The sequence below is a fragment of the Corythoichthys intestinalis genome, chromosome 6, assembly GCF_030265065.1.
Source record: "Corythoichthys intestinalis isolate RoL2023-P3 chromosome 6, ASM3026506v1, whole genome shotgun sequence".
Taxonomy (NCBI): Eukaryota; Metazoa; Chordata; class Actinopteri; order Syngnathiformes; family Syngnathidae; genus Corythoichthys; species Corythoichthys intestinalis.
Window position 1 is genome coordinate 42,015,289 of NC_080400.1, and position 17,064 is coordinate 42,032,352.

Below are 17,064 nucleotides of genomic sequence, written 5' to 3' on the forward strand. Positions count from 1 at the left end.
CAAAGGTATTCCTATGTGTTCAAAAGATCATTTGAACACATGTCTGTCCAAAAGATCATTTGAACACATAGAGTATTTGCCCAAAAGGAAAATATGATGTTAAATACTTTACAACATGCCATACGAAAACTATTAACCATCTACAGTATTTGTTCTTTGTCTTAATGATAGTTGAAACCCTTTTTCTGTTGTCATTAGATTCTCACTTGCATTAAAAAAACTGATAGTGGTTAGAAATTTTCTAGGATGAGGCAGTGACAGCTGCAGATTTGTAATATAGACACATTATCATGTAACTCAAAAAACAAAGCAAAAAAAAAAAAAAAAACACAAAAGGAATTAAGACAGCATGGCAGTTGAGAAAATAGGTTTGTCCTCTTAATTTATAGGAATATTCTGTTTACTTCGAGAGCATATTGTTGACTCAAAATTTATTATACCTCATCATTAATGCACTAATATGCCTTTTAATCAGGTGTGCCTTATGTATGAAACTATACACATTCAATGGTGGTGTGCTGTATAATCCAGTCCGTCTTATCGACTGATAAATATGGTAAATGAAACTTAAATATTTCACGACTTAGAAAACATTATTTAGTGTGTATGATTGGAAAAAAATCTTATTTTTAACTAAGCCATTACTAGACAAGAGAACTAAGTGCTAATTAAGCCTACCAACTGTTCTAAAGTCTCACTAAACCCCTCCTCCCAGTATTTTATCTCTAATATCACTGGTCTACTGCTTCCTGGATAAAAGTAGACTGAATTTAGGTCACTAAAAAGAAAAATGAGGGCAAAAGTGTCAATTGGCTATAGTTTCTTAGATATACTATCTGGCTGAATTGTTAAAATCCAAGAAATTTGGGTGAAAACATATATGAATTGAAATGGGAATGGCTATTTCTGGGTTAACATAAAGTATATACCTAAAAAAATGTCTACCATTTCAGAATATAATCTTGTAGACAAGACCTTTGACATAATATGCTGTTTTCAATGTATTGCTGTTTTGGAAGTTGATTAAATGCATTAATGTTTACACATTTCATAAGCGGTGGCAGACACCAACTGTAAAACTGATATCATGTTAATGACACCTATGTAACTTTGTAATCAAACTTGAACATTAAATATCTTGAGTATTTCAGCCAACCAGCACTAAAATATTTTATTCTCAAATCCATGTCACCACAGCAATTATGATTCAACCATTTTTATCTCTGAAACAGATATTTTCCTAAATTTTGTAGGCCAGTGTCATTTCATTTGTGTAACCAGCAATGTTCCCGTGCTGGATCACTTGACAGGTTGCTGGGAATGACGTACCAATAATGACACATTCTACTCAGCTAATTGCGTCGTGCGACTTAATGTGGCCTGTTTGTAACAAGCTAAATAAAATATACTTTTGTGTTTCAGTAGCAGACAATTATCATACAATTATTGCTTTGTAAATGAATACGGAGTGATAAAGGTCAGGCACACTCTGAACTGATTCGCCAGCCATAAAAAACAATTTCCTCATTTTAATCTACAACTTCATCAACATGGCAAACGAAAGCAAAATATTTCCTGCTGTTCTTGTTCTACAGCTGCATGCGTTCTTGGAGAATGTTTGCAATCCAGCTTTGCTTTCAGTTAATGCATAATGAACTGAATCAACCGAAGTAACAGCTCTGCTTCAGCACAAACCACTATTTGTCAGTTGTTAATGTTGAGCACATTGCAAGTCGTCGGTGTTTGTGTATTTGAAGGCAGAGAGAGGGAGCAGAAAAACAGATAGTGGAACAGATGGTGAATATGATTTGGATCTCATCTCTCTTGTTTCCATGGACAGATTTGCTGTCAGTCTGGTGTGAACTCACAACACCTTGTTGTTGTGCTATGTTAGCAGTTGATTGTTAACGGAGGTCTACTGTGAAGGATTTGCGTTATGTGACAGTAAATAATATATGCTAAGCTGTGCACCTTATGGGATAGATGTCAGTATGAAACATTTGCTAAAATTCCCCTGTGATTATCTCTCTATTACGGTAATGCGAAATGTCCTTTCAAATTTTATTAGAATGTGGATTACCCAGTTTTATCATTTTTCGTCCGTTTACTTGACTGTCTGCAACTAGGGTAGTGTGGCAATGAAGAATTTATCCTCTCAATTGTCTTACCATGACAAATACAGTGGTACCTCTATGTACGAATTTAATTCGTTCCAGGAACGTAAGTCGAAATGGTCGTATGTTGAGCGGGATTTTCCCACAAGTAAACATTATTTGATAATTCTTTCCACAGCCCAAAAACATGTGCTAAGTCCTTCATAAATACTGCAGGTACAATTACAAATAACAATTCAACAATAACAATACCACCAATAAAACAAATAAATTATAAATATATAGGCATGAAAATCACTCACCTTTCGGCGAAATTCTCCGTTTTGAAGTCAAAAAGTGTGACCTTCGTGACTTGTGTAGATCCCAGGAGAAATTTTTAGGGGGGGGTCGTAAGTCCATCTAACTAACTAACGACATGCTTTATTGTAGTTGCTAAGCCTGTCACGATATGCAATGAGTGCATTTATCGCAAGGTAAATAAGAATGAGGACGGTAATTTTCACGGCTGCGTTTTATCACCGCCTGCGTGCATACATTTGTTGTTGTGTCCAGATGTTTATTGGTCAACAGCAAGCCGTAGAATTACAGTTCACACATACAAAATAAGGAAACACATCTATATTAAACACTGTAAACGTTAGCATTGCTACAGTGAGGCTAATGGAAAAAAGACAACCTATTTTAGCCTGCTATAAAACATGGCACTGGACATGTTGGCCTGCTATAAAACATTGGCACTCTTTTCCAAAACGCAAACTTGCGGTTAAAAGGTAACACTACAAACATGAAAAATCGCTGGTTAACAGCATTTGCAAATGAAAAAAATGAAAGAAAAAAATCTATGAGTGACACCATAAGCAATGACGAAAAGTGTTTTTTGCAGAGTGTAAAGTTGTTAGCGGTTTAGCGAACGCGCTTCCGGTGAACATTTCAAAATAAAAGCATGTCACGTTTGTCATATAAATAACGATTTCTGGAGTTAATCCCACATACTTCAGACTTAATACTATAATATGTAAATACTATAATACTACAGAATAAATTTAAAATGACACCCTTTTTTAAAAAAATATGATTGGCAATTAATATATAATTATTATAATACTATTATATATAGTAGTATACTATAATAATAATGCTAGACATTTTTTTGATAAGAATTGTTTTGAATAATGTTGGAAAGGCGAAGTCAGTGTTCTGAATCTCTTTACATTCCATTCTTTCGCACTAGTAAATGCTATTAGCTAAGCCTGCACAATTCATTTGAACATCGCCATCGCAATGTGCGCATGCGCAATAGTCACATCGCAGGACGTGCTATTTTTTTCCCTTTTTTTCAACATTTAAACTTTTGTTTTACTTCATGAACGCAGCAAGTGTGCAGATCCTGGATTAAACTGAGTTTAAAAAATTAGGGCCGATGGCACCATTTTTCAGAGCATTGGAATTTAAAAACAACATACATTCATGTTTTTCTGCTTCATGCTCATACAGCACCACAGTGTCTCACTCTCCCTCCTGCTAGGCAGCGAGACCAAACTCTGTTTCTTCGTCAACAGTGCAGCTATCCCGAACTAATCTATTCAAGTTATTTGGTGAAAATTTTCTCGTTTCAATATCGCAATATGAGATCGCAAACTCCCCAAAAATTGCAATGATAGCTTTTTCCAATATGGTTCAGGCCTACTATCAGAATTTGAACTCAGTGTTCATGTTTGATTAATTATTGTTATTTACATGTTTATTTGTACTTAAATAAAGAATTTAAGTGTTCCAAACTATTTTTATAAATTAATAAGCGTCAACAAAAATGTCATTGCTAAATTAGTAAAAAAAATAAAATAAAATATCAGTCGACTAATTGTAACTTGTGTCTGTTTTGCTTTTACTGTTTTATTCTTAGTCTTTTGCATTTTATTTATTATTTTCTTTTTTTGCCAATTTGCACTTTGAGATTTGTTTTTCAAATGTAAAGTGCGTTACAAATAAAATGCATTATTATTATTATTATTATTATCCATCTTAGTTCAAGTTAACTCTGAACATTTTACATATAGTATGTAATTGTGTGTCAAACAAATCTACATTTGTCCTCTGTTTTGCAGCTAATCCTCGAGAATTTTTTTGGGAGGGGTTGTATTTTTTTGGAAATATAATCCTGACCCAACTAACAGGAGAAATTATTTTTAATTTTTCAATATACATTACTTTGTATGTTATTATTTCCCCATAATATTTGCATAATTTGTGTGTTTATTGTCAGAAACTGCTTGGCAGTGCTGAGCCTTCATCCGTTCAGCTCTGGGTCTCCTATAACCGCCAGCCAATGAAAGCTGCCCAATTTAGAACTCGCCATCCAATCACAGTGAGTTTTCTTTTGTTTGGATGAGATGTAATGTTTTAACGATCAGAATCACTGACACGCTCCCCTCCTGTTTCAATGTAATAACATTTACCTTTCTTTGTAATGTAACCAAATATTTTTTTTTTCTCCCACCTCCTCCATTGTGGTAACAGGAGTACTACATTGCTGATGCTTCTGAGGACCAAGTGTTTGTTTGTGTGAACCACGTGAACAATATGACACACCTGTACATCTCAGACACACAGGGTGTTTCCTTCTCTCTGTCTTTGGAGAATGTTCTATACTACAGTCCAGAGAGATCCAAAAGAAACTCACTCATCAGGTATTAATAGACCCCAACAAAATACTGTTGCATTGTGTGTATTGTTCGTGTTTCAGGGGTAATCTTTGTTTAGTGAATAATATTTTCATTTCGTCTTTATTCGTCAACAAAAAAAAATCAGTGCTCATTTCGTCCTGATTATTGTTTATTCATGTTGGGTTTGGTCTCATCTCATATAGTTTTTATCCAATAAAAATAAGGCGTTGTTGAACATATTTCCTTAACAAAATTACCACTAGCGCCCATTCCAGCACAATTTTCAAAGTGAAGATGTATTTTCAAGGTGCAGGCATACTTTACTACCTAACTGCATACCGAAATAGCACCAGATAACTGCTGATGTAAATGAAGGTGCTCAAGTTCTTATATTTATGTTGGGTGAGGGGCATGCTGGACACTTGTGTTACTGGGTGCTGTTTTTTAATATTTTTGCCACAGTCCCACAAATTTAAAAAACTGAAACAGTTACGAATAGTTCACATTTGAAGCCTACATATTTCTCAGTTTTTGCATGTTTTGAGCAATTCTCAAATACGGATGTATAGAATAATGTTGCAGTAAAAAACAAATATCGTTAAATTCCGTTTAAGGCTCTCTACATGGGATAATCTGGCCTGTAGATTTTAAATCTTTCCTATAAACTCATAGATTCCAATGTTGTATAAACAATTGGATTTTTTTTTAATCCATTTGTTTCAGGTATTATACTAAAGAGCCTTTTGCTGACCTGCACCGCGTGGAGGGACTCAGAGGTGTCTTCATCGCCACAATCGTCAATGGGTCTCTCACTGAGACCAACATGAGTTCGGTCATCACATTCGACAAGGGAGGAACGTGGGAGCTGCTTCATGCACCCACAGCTGACAGTCTCGGAGGGACTGTGGACTGTCAGGTACATAACCTTTGACGTTTCATATTTTTGGATAATGTGAATCATGCGCTAATAGACCATTTACCTAATGGTTAAGCAAATAAAAAACAGTGGGGCTAGACTGATGTTAGACATAACATTGCTATTCTGCTGTGTGTTGACAGTTTCGGTAGCAGAATTTTTATTTTCCAGATCGGGCTGGACAGTTTTTAGATTAAGATCGTTTATCAATTTTTTTTTTAGGTCTCTCTCGGTGATAGGCTGTTACATTTTTAATTGAACAAAACATGTTGCTTAAGGAAGGTGTCCATTTTGGGAGATGTTGAACTGTTCCTCAAAGGGAGTCGATTACTGATGTTTTTTGTTGTTGTTGTTTTTTTCTAAAGCCGTTTGTTTCACACAAGTTGAGGTGAACTATAACACTAAGCACATATACCACACATTGAGTATTGTTTGGGTTCTATCTGATACCGATTACTACTTGGCCCTTTTTCAAATTGATCCGGTGCTTCAACGGTTCTTTTATTGATAACCCTACCCTCCAAGAAGCAAAACAAAAACGCACGTTAACTGAGTTAAAAAGCACTGCCCTTTAATTTATCAAAACGTACTACAATTTAGAGTAAATCATGTCAAAATTGTGAACATTATTGAATAAGCTTTACTGATGTCTTCGTCCTTTTGACAAGAACACTTCATTTGTAAAACTGAAACGACACAAACATATTGTAGCTATGCTATGGTACAATGAATGTCACACAGATGTACACTAGAATATGTTACTGTGCAATATAAAAATATAGTTAGGTTTGTAACATTACCCCCACTTAACTGTAATGTAAACAAACAAAATGTTCATACCACAAATGTGCTCAAAACACTCATGTAACATGGAACAAAGGCAGAATACAACTCACAAGCAATGCTTTTCTAAGGCAGTGTTTTCCAACCACTGTGCTGCGGCACGGATGGTCAGGTGACAGGTCATGAAAATAATTTACCTTACTAAAAGTAAGGCCGAGAAATCACAATTAGATGAATTAAGTGTGGCAGAAAATCAAATCTATGACCTCAGCCCCATCAAACACCCATTTGATAAACTAGAGTGAAAACTAATCAGGTCTTTCTCATTCTGCATCATTGAGCTCAGACCTAACAAATAAATTTACCTACAGAAAATATAACATTAGATTTATCTACACATTTTTAAACAAAAGCAAAATTCTGAACTTAAGGACGTTTACATTTCATGAATATTTTTTGTTTCAGCTGCAGTGCAGTGTTTCTTTTTGTCCCTGAAAGGAATGTCTGTATGAATTCAAGTTCATTAGCATTGGAATGACAACTTTAGGTTCAATGGAGACCTGTTTCATGGGAGGAACCTTCAAAAAAATATACAGCTGCTGATTGGACGATGGTTGTTCTCTTTGCACCCGAGAAAAAAATTGTTTCATGTCAAAAAAACCTTTTAGTCACTTTCTTTGCTCCTCGTTTAATGCGGAAATTAATTGTATAATTCAGACAAAACTTGGAAAATTGATCTACAAGAACCGCTTTGCACGCCGACATTGTATTGAACCAGATAGTTTTTTCCTGGTCATATCGGAAGCTCCCTCCTCTTTCTCCTAATAGGTTCGAAAATCAGTTGACCGGGAAGTGGTTGGACAGTTGAGGTTTGCAAGACCTTACTGTATGATGAATTAATGAATCAGGAAGTACTGTCTTGCTTTCAAGGCTAGCGTCATACCATAATATCTTTGTAAATAAATAAAATGTCACTGTTGGATAGGGAGGAGTAAGCATTGTATGAAGAGCTATCATCTCTAGCTATCATTATCCGCTCTTGTTTTCCTTTCTCAGCTCAGTAAAGGATGCTCCCTCCATCTGGCGCAGCGTTGGAGCCAACTATCAAACTTTCAACAGAGGAGGGTTCCCATTTTATCTAAGGAGTCTGCACCAGGACTCATCATGGCCACAGGTACAGTACAATTGTCATTGTTTTTAATATACCAGAATTTCTGTACTATACACCACACCAGACTTAATATGATGCATCAGTGTTGCACCTACCGCCAGCTGTGTGCTCAGTCCCGTTCACTCGGCCATACACAAATAATATTTACAGCCCAGATCCCTGTTAGTTAGAAAACACCACTGGTATGCACGTATTAAAAGCACTGACACAGTTTGCGGCAGGAGAGTCGCTTATTCCCTAAAAAATCCATAATGCATAGTTACTAAATTGATTTTCTTAGGCTACCATCACAGTTTTACCAATTTTGATTACCATCATTTCCACACTGTGGCGTGCAATTAACTGGCAACCAGTTCAGGATGCACACCATGTTTTTCCCGTCCAGCCTATATCAATGTGCATTGAAGACTGCAGTATATTGGATGGGTCTTGTCAAACTTCTATTTATGTTTACAGATGTTGGAAAAACAATGTTTAACTAATTATATTTATTACCTGCTACTTAAAAAAAATTCAGAAATTAAAGGTAGCTAGCTGTAGCCTTATAAGTAGGCTTACATATTTGACGTTTATTACAACCGTGTAAGAATCAGTTAAAATGAACAATTGTGAGATTATGATGGCTGCAGTTGTGTCTGGCACACCCAGTTCAATGCGGCATCTGGTATTCCTTGTTTATGGGTGCAGCTCGCTTCAAATGAGAATTATGCACGCGTATGACCTTGAACTGTAACGGCACATGGTAAGAATGGATGGATAAATGGATAATTATGAGCTTTTTCTCAAAAGAATACTTACGCAATATATTGGAAATGGAATATTGTATTGCGATATACTGTACATGTTGTTTCACTTCATACTATAATATACCGGTAATATTGCAGAGCTCTACCGGCCACTACTTCAAGTCTCATTGGTGTTATCTGAGGTACTCTGAAAAATACGTAACCTTAAAAAACAGGTCACTATAATTACGACGATGAAAAAATATAATCTACCTTTCCCTTGACTTCTTTTCAAATCTGCTTAATCACCGATGGATAGCCCTAAACTGTTCTTCTGTAATGGCAACAAGCATCAGACAGAGGCTTTATTGGCAATAAAGTCCTTTTAGAGCTCAATAAAAACGACTAGCCAGTAGCAGTAAAGTACACTAGCATTGAAGTTCTTAGTAAACAGTGGCACCTAGGGTGAACGCTACCAATAGCTACAGGTGTAGACTTTGAATACACCACAAATGGCAACGTCATCATGATGTGCCAGACCAAAGCGACTAAATGGAAATGTTCATTTGTATTTTTAACTAGAAATTAGATGCTCATTTCATTTGACCCCAAAAATACATAAATAAGCTGCTTCCTTATTAGTTTCTCTCAAATGCTATAGCACATTTCACAAATGTCTCCTCCATTTTTCCCCAAAGTCGAAACAATATAATTTTATAAAGCTATATAAACAAAACCAAACTTTTCATTTCAAAACTCAAACTTTCAGACTGAAGAGCAGCGCGACACTTTCAAAAAAGCATCATTAAACACCACAGTAAAACGCAATGTTTAATTTGTAAATGTCACGTTCTTTGGTTCACTACTGCCATTGCATATTTTTTAGAAACTTGAACACATGTTCTTAGAGAACATTTCTTTAGAGGATTGGGCATTTTGATTTTTGAGTTTCATATGAAGAGTTTGAATCTACAGAAAATATGTACACGTCTGACCAGAAACAATTCTCACAACTCAATGCAAAAACAGATAATTTATAGCACACAACAGTACTCACTGACAACATGTCCAGTGTGTGAAGTTTTGTATTTACTGTATGTAGGCCTATGGTACACACACATACATGCACAAAAGTATGTTACTGTATGTAGGCCTATGGTACACACACATACATGCACAAAAGTACGCTTCCCAATGCACACATGGGCAAGCGAGCACACACACACGCCTACACGCCTACTCCCACAGGTGTGCACAGACACCTACACACATGCACATGACAGAGTTAGAATGCCCTTTACTGTCTTTTCACAACAAGTTGCAAAATAATATTTGGAGCTTCTCCCTATCAGTACAGAGAATATCAAATATAGATATAAAAACACATGTTCAAAACAAAGAAAATTATAAAGTATGGAAAGTATAAATATTTTTATATATATATATATATATATATATATGTACAGTATGTGTGTGTTTTAAAATGATGATAAAATTAATTAAAAACTGAGTAACATACAGGTCTAAATATACATAAGAGAATGGTATGAAAAAATATGATTTCTTTAGCATGACATTTGTATCACGTAAATTGTTTTACAAACTTGTGTAGTTTAAAACAGACTGCAGAACAACTGCAGTAAAATCAATTCCCAGACTCTGTCCCCATCCATTGTGTAATGTGTGATCATTTGAAACTTTCAGCAAACAGCCATCTGAACTAGAGATAGACCGATAATCAGCCGGATCGAGGTTTGGAAATTTGATGAAATCGCCATCGGCCTTTTTTTTTAATCTGACCGGCCGATATTAAAAAATCAATTTAAAGTTTGATTAAGTATTTGTTAAATGGTAATAGTAAATGGAGTTACACTTGTATTGCGCCTTTCCACCTCCTCTTTTTTTTCCCTCAAATATTTTTATTGAATTTTCACATATTAATGTTAAGGTCCTCAAAGCGCTTCACATTATATCCTCATCTACCTACTGGTGATGCAGCGCCAGAAGCATCGTGGGGTTTATTATCTTGTTCAAGGATACTTAGACAAAGTCATCAGGGCTTTCATTTGAAAAAAATCAGAGAGCTTTTTATTTAACATTTTATTCAACTTTGTAAGAGATGTTTCTGAGTCTAGGAAATTCAGGCACTTCTGGAACTATTATTTTCTATTTGTGTGATTCAATAAACATGAAGTTCAATGAAGTTTCAATGAAGTTCAGTGTTTGCATTATTCCATTTTTTTCACCCAAATTTTTACACTTTTATTAATAATAAATATTTGCTCCAAAAATCAGTTATCGCTCCTCTGACTACTAATAATGAGTATCGGTCCTGAAAAGCCCATATCAGTCGATCTCTACTCTGAACTGCTTTTATATCTGTGATCACATCATTTGGGTCAAGTGTCCTAAATTTTGAGTCTTTGTGCTTAACAAATGAAGTCAGATGTGTTCATTGTGTTCAAGTTTTGCTGACTGTGGAAAGCATTTTGTATTGTATAAACATTGATTTTAGAACATGAGGGATGTACTTTTGCAACTTATATTTTAGCAATGCAAAATGTGTTTAGATTTAAGAGAAAGGAGGATAGTGTTTTGTTAATTCAGTATTCGTGTGAAATGTGTTTGTGGTACTGAAAAATGGTGGCTCATTTTCTTAAATGTGTTGAGACATCTGCTCATTTGGTTTAGTAAATTGAATTTTGGGTTGTACCAATTGTGAAAATCCATAAAGTCGCAGGGTTCAAATGGCCAGAAAAAAGTAATGGCTTATAGTGCAAAAATGATTATACAGTATATAATAAATGTTATTATATAATTATTAATATACTATTATTATATATTAAATATATGATTATATCTATTCACACAAAAATATAATACAGTTGCTCTGAATTTCCTCATTGAGGTGTGGATAAACGCTTGTTCTGTTCTTCTAAGAACTCTGTGATGAGATGTTTCATTTGTTCTAGCAGCATTGTCTTAGTCCATGAAAGGAAGACAGATTTGAGTTAGTTGTCAACATGGTCTCATTGGGGATAGTGTCAATGCCATGTCACCTTGTAATTATTCAACCATTTCATTTCAATTCAATTCAATTTTATTTGTATAGCCCTGGATCACAACAAGATTGTCTCAAAGGGCTTAACCATTTCCTGCTTCTTCAAGAAAAATGATACAACAGCCTGATACAGCAAACTTAAGATGCAACCCAAAAAAATGAGTCACGCCGCAGAGTAAATATTTGCTTCCTGTATTGCCTGGAACAGGAAATGTGATTGTACTCTCTCTCAAAGGTGGTTGAGATCTCTTTTTTGACACATGACTGTTTTAACTAACTATCATGCACCTGAGAGAAAAAATAGTTATCGAAATATTGAACACATTTGTTTTTTTGTGTGTCTGATTTAATTTAGAGGCTACGCTTGGAAAAAAGAACAATCCAGGCAAGCTTATAAAAGGAGCTGCCAGCTTGTTTCTAGGAAGCTCATATACTAGTAACTAGTAGCTCCTTGCCTGTTTCTTCTTCTCCGACTACTTAATTTTGGCCACTGCGTGGTGAAAAATTACAAATAACAAAGATCACCAAAACAGTAAAAATTATGTCATAACATTATATCGGCTCTTTATTCGTAAATTGGTCGATGGCTGATCTTGATAAAAAGTCCATATACCGTCTGACTAAAGTATCGGCCGACCTATACCTGTAAATCTACTGTACATAGATTAAATGTTTAAAAGATTGATTGACTGATGCAGTGAGCAAGAAAAGGATTTCCACGTATAATATATTGTTGGATACACCAATGCTTAATAACAGCTCTTACGATAACGCCTATGGAAACCCAGCCATACGCTTTTAATGTTTGTGTGTTTTTAATCTTCAATTCCCCACTTTTGTAGTCAACCGTCAAACCGCCACTTTTTACTACAGCTTACTACTTGTTTCGTACCCTGTCACGTGGGATAGGGACCCTCATGACCTTAGCAAGGATAATGGGTACAGAGAATAGATGGATGAATGTTTTACAATAGAAAACTGAAAAAAAAAAATATATATATATATATATATATATATATATTACTAGATGCGGCTAAAAACTAAAGCATTAAAAAAAATGTAATCTAATATGCGTCAGGTATACTGTATGTGCAAGTGTTGCTAAGTGCACAGGCGTCGATGACTGTAATATGTTTTCAAATGTCCTGTTCATTCATTTTCAGGCACATTAACCTGTTTGTGGTGGGCCTGAATTAAGTCTTAAGAAGAGCAAATGTGTGAAAAGCTGATTTTTTTTTTTCTTTCTGCTGTTATTACAGGATCAGTTGGCAACAACTTGGCAAACAAACCGAATGTGTATGTGTCAAGCAGCGCGGGAGTCCAGTGGAGGGAGGTTCGTTAAACTATAACAGACAAAAAAAAAAAAAAAAAGGCATGTTCAACTAAACATTTAAAAAAACATGTATAGGAAAATTTAAAAACTAATGGCAACATTTAGTTTGAACTTGCATGCAATTTCTTATTGGTGAAGTTGATGAGGAATTGTGTTCTTTTTTAGTTGCTCCAGTCATAATCAGGAAAATAATTTAAATCCACATGCAGAAAGGCATGTTCTATAGGGTTCTTTAAGGGTTGAATTTCTGTTCATTATTGAATATAAAATACACTTAGCATTTCTTATGAACGATACTTGTCCAAAACAAAAGGCGGAGCCTGACAGCAAGAAAAAGGGGAAAAAATCCAGCTGCCTTGTTGCTTCTTTTGTTGATTTAGTACAACGGGTCTTGTTTTTAGGCATTAGCAGGTCCTCATTTCTTCTCATGGGGAGACCATGGTGGTATCCTGATGGCTATCCCACAAGGAGGCGCCATTAACCAACTCATGTAAGTTTTTATTTAGTGTGAGATTATTAGGATGGCAAATTATATTAACCTAAAGTAAAGGCAAGTTCTATCTCCTATTGTGTCACATATTATTCAAAAGGAGGTGCTTGGAATTTAAGATGTTCAGATAACAAGCAAACATTGTTTAATTTCCCTTGGGTTTGAGAGCATTAGTCAGCAGGATTATGTATTTTGAATATGAAGGTTTTCTGATCTAATAACCATAATATCCTAGTGTTTAATACAGCATACTGTATCTGTGCCAACAGAAAAAATACTAAGCAGACAATGGTGGTAGTAATAGTTTAAGTGCTAAAGCAATCTTTTTTTTTTTTTTCTCCACTGAATAGCCATCTTTATTTACCTGATTACTCAGTAACATGTTTTAATATTTATGTATTCTTTGGTTGGAATCTTGTGCAATAGTAATAGGGAGAGTACTGTACAATTTCAAGGGGTGTGGCAATAAAGTTATTTTTTTGCTGATGATTTTGGTACGTATCGTCTATTTGTAAGATCTGTCAACCATGATACTGATCACATGGATTCACTGTTAAATTTTCAATTTATTTATGTTTAATGCTATTTGCTATATGGTCACAAAAATAATAATAATAATAATACATTTTATTTATAACGCACTTTACATTTGAAAAATCTCAAAGTATACATTACCATGTAAAAAAAATAAATAAATAAAATAAAACAATAAAAAGTCTAAGAATAAAAGAGTAAAAGCAAAAATAGAAACACAGATAAAATCAGAAGACAGGTAAAATAAGAATGGAAAGAAAAAGGAAGAAAAATGGACGATAATTTACTCAAATCTATTAAAAAAAAAAAAAAAAAACACAGCATAAACTACTTTTTCAAGAGGATAGATAAAGAAAAAACTTGCTACCACAACACAGCAACTATTCAGTCAAAAACATTTTTGAAAAGCCTTAATTTACCGGTACTAGCTTTTAGATACACAACCTATAAAATACATTAGATTAATCAGTACACTGAGCTGGCTGAGTAATGCAAAAGTCACATAAAAATGCTACATAAACATAGCCTGGATCACATCTTGTATAGTAGAAACAATGCAAATATGCACTTCATAATTTACAAGGAAAGTGAAAACAATACAACAATAGAACGTACATTTAGATCCGTTTAAACAGTTTACAGCAATCAATTTTTTTGTTGTTGTTATTATTATTCTTAGTTTTAACTACAGTCAACCAACTATAAACAATCCTTTTTTTTTTTTTTTTTTTTTTTTTTTTAATTATTTTTTTTAAGTTATTATGATTATTCTGACAGTTTTAACCACAGTCAGCTAACTGTAAAATTAAAACAACAGAAACACAATTTATATTTGTTCCTGCAGGTTCAGCACTAATGAGGGACAGACGTGGACCAAATTTCAGTTCTCTGATAAACAAGTATATGTTTATCAGTTACTGACGGAGCCTGGGGAGAAAAGTACAGTCTTCACCATCTTTGGATCCTACGCCGGCCAGAGGCATAGCTGGCTCATTCTTCAGGTCAACGCTTCTGATGCATTAGGTAGGTTGTACTGCGAGGAGTCAGTACACAGGGACAAGGGGGAAAAAATCAACCTCACATTAAATTTACAGTATTTCATACTGTGTTTCTTTTCAGTGTGGAGTTGGGCATTTACAATACCGGTAATCATTAGGATTTAAAGTGCTTATTTTAATATCAACTATTTTTGTGACTACTCTATAAAATTGAATAACATCTTTCACAATATTTAGTAATATTTAAAAGAAAATTAAAGTAACTGCCGTAATAGTCTAGTATTTATCAGAGGTGTAAAAATACAATTTCATGACAATATGATATTGAATGCAGTCAGTTACATTTCACCTAAAGCAACTAAAAATGCAAAGACATTTTAACATTTGAAAATTTTCTGTACTTTGATTTACATGTATACTTTTCTGATCCTGTCAATCATTTGTATTCTTTCACATGCTGTGATGCTCGGTATATCTTTGTACTGTCCTTTTTTACATGATCAATTTAATTCATTCTATTAGGTTATCTAGCATATTGTATTGTATTTGGACAAAACTATTTAAGACTGATCACCTTCTTGAGGCCAGGCATTAAAAATGCAGTATATTTGCAAGTAACTTTGTTTTCAGGTCCATGCATTAGTGCAAGTTAGTTCAAATAAAGTCTTATCTTTTTTTTTTTATTCATACTGTAGACTTTGGGGGTTCATAAGGCGCATTCTTGGGACAGTCACTGAAATTTATTTACCCAGGTTGAATGTCACTGGGAAGCGCATAAAGTGAAATATTTCCCCCCTAAGTTCAGCAAAATGTTATTAGACTAAAGAATAAAGTTTAAGAATCTGAAATTGCCCAGATATTTCTCTTACATGACAGTTTTTATGGAGGCACCAAACATTTTCCATAAAGCAACGAACAAACATGCTTTAGCTTAAAATGCGCTCCTTAACCCAGGTTAGAGCTCTATTTTTGCAGTGTTTCACTCATGAGTTAAAAGAATGAATAACAAATAGACCACCAACTTGCTCTTTTTCCTAGGTGTTTCATGTTCTGAGGCAGACTACAAACTTTGGTCCCCATCAGATGAACATGGTAATGAATGTCTTCTGGGTCGAGAGATAACATTTAAGAGAAGAACACCTCACGCTAGATGTTTCAACGGCGAAGACTTTGACCGTCCTGTCACCATGACTAACTGCTCATGCTCCCGTCAAGACTATGAATGGTGAGGGCCCATGCATGTAACATACAAAACATTGCTAGCACGCAGCAATTGTAAACATGTTTCATCACAGCAATAGAAATGGTAAGTGGGGAGTACTTATGCTTATACATTTATCTACATGTTTTTACCATGCCCAAGCGCTTAACATTAGCTCGCTATAACCTTTTCACGCACACATTCACACACCAATAGTGCTGCTTCCATGTAACACACTGCCAACCCACTGGAGGCAATTTAAGGTTCAGTGCCTTGACCAAGGGCACTTTGAAAGTGGGCAGTTATAGCCAGGAATCGAACCGCTGACCGGACAACTCGAGCTACCAACTGCAACATAGCCGCCCTAATAATAATATGATACAAATAATAAGCCTGTTTTTAGATTACATGAGAGACCAAGGATTGAGTTTGATTGATTTTTTAAATTTATTTTGCCTGTTTTTCTCTCTGGTAGTGACTATGGCTTCAAGCTTAGTGAAGACTTGTCCCTGCAAGTGTGCGTTCCTGACCCCGAGTTTACTGGTGACGTCCATGCTCCTCCAGTGCCATGTCCTGTTGGCACCACTTACCGCTCCAGCAAAGGGTGAGCTGTAATTTATAGTAGAAATATTACTAATCTAGGTATCATTGAAAAGGCGGCACAGTGGTTGAGTGGTTAGCACGTCAGCTTCACAGTTCTAATATCATGGGGTCAACCCGGGTTCCAGCCTTCCTGTGTGGAGTTTGCACGTTCTCCCTTGTCTGCGTGGCTGTTCTCCGGTTACTTTGCTTTCCTCCCATATCCTAAAAACATGCATGGTCGTCGAATTTATCACTTCAAATTGACACTAAGTATGAGTATGTGCATGATTGGTTGTTGGTCTACTTGTGCACTACAATTCAGTTCAATTCAGCATGTACTTTGCATAGTTCCCATAGTTAGCTGAAAAAGGCTCCAGCACCCCCGAGACCCTGGTGAGAATAAGCAGAATGGATGATGAATGAATTAATCAATCAATTCTTATCAGTGCACACTAAAATACATCATACTGGCCTCGCAGCAATTATTTCAACA

At 35.2% G+C, this 17,064-nt stretch overlaps 1 protein-coding gene across 1 annotated transcript in view; it reads left to right on the plus strand.

Annotated features, from left to right (window-relative positions):
* The window catches only part of sorl1 (sortilin-related receptor, L(DLR class) A repeats containing), a 96,753-nt gene that overhangs the window by 38,598 nt on the left and 41,091 nt on the right, over positions 1-17,064 (plus strand). The window contains exons 7-15 of the mRNA XM_057839623.1: positions 4,378-4,479; positions 4,632-4,801; positions 5,501-5,693; positions 7,533-7,650; positions 12,693-12,766; positions 13,168-13,256; positions 14,635-14,813; positions 15,827-16,013; positions 16,465-16,593. Coding sequence (XP_057695606.1) covers positions 4,378-4,479; positions 4,632-4,801; positions 5,501-5,693; positions 7,533-7,650; positions 12,693-12,766; positions 13,168-13,256; positions 14,635-14,813; positions 15,827-16,013; positions 16,465-16,593 — 1,241 coding nt within the window. The remainder of the gene's footprint in view (positions 1-4,377; positions 4,480-4,631; positions 4,802-5,500; positions 5,694-7,532; positions 7,651-12,692; positions 12,767-13,167; positions 13,257-14,634; positions 14,814-15,826; positions 16,014-16,464; positions 16,594-17,064) is intronic.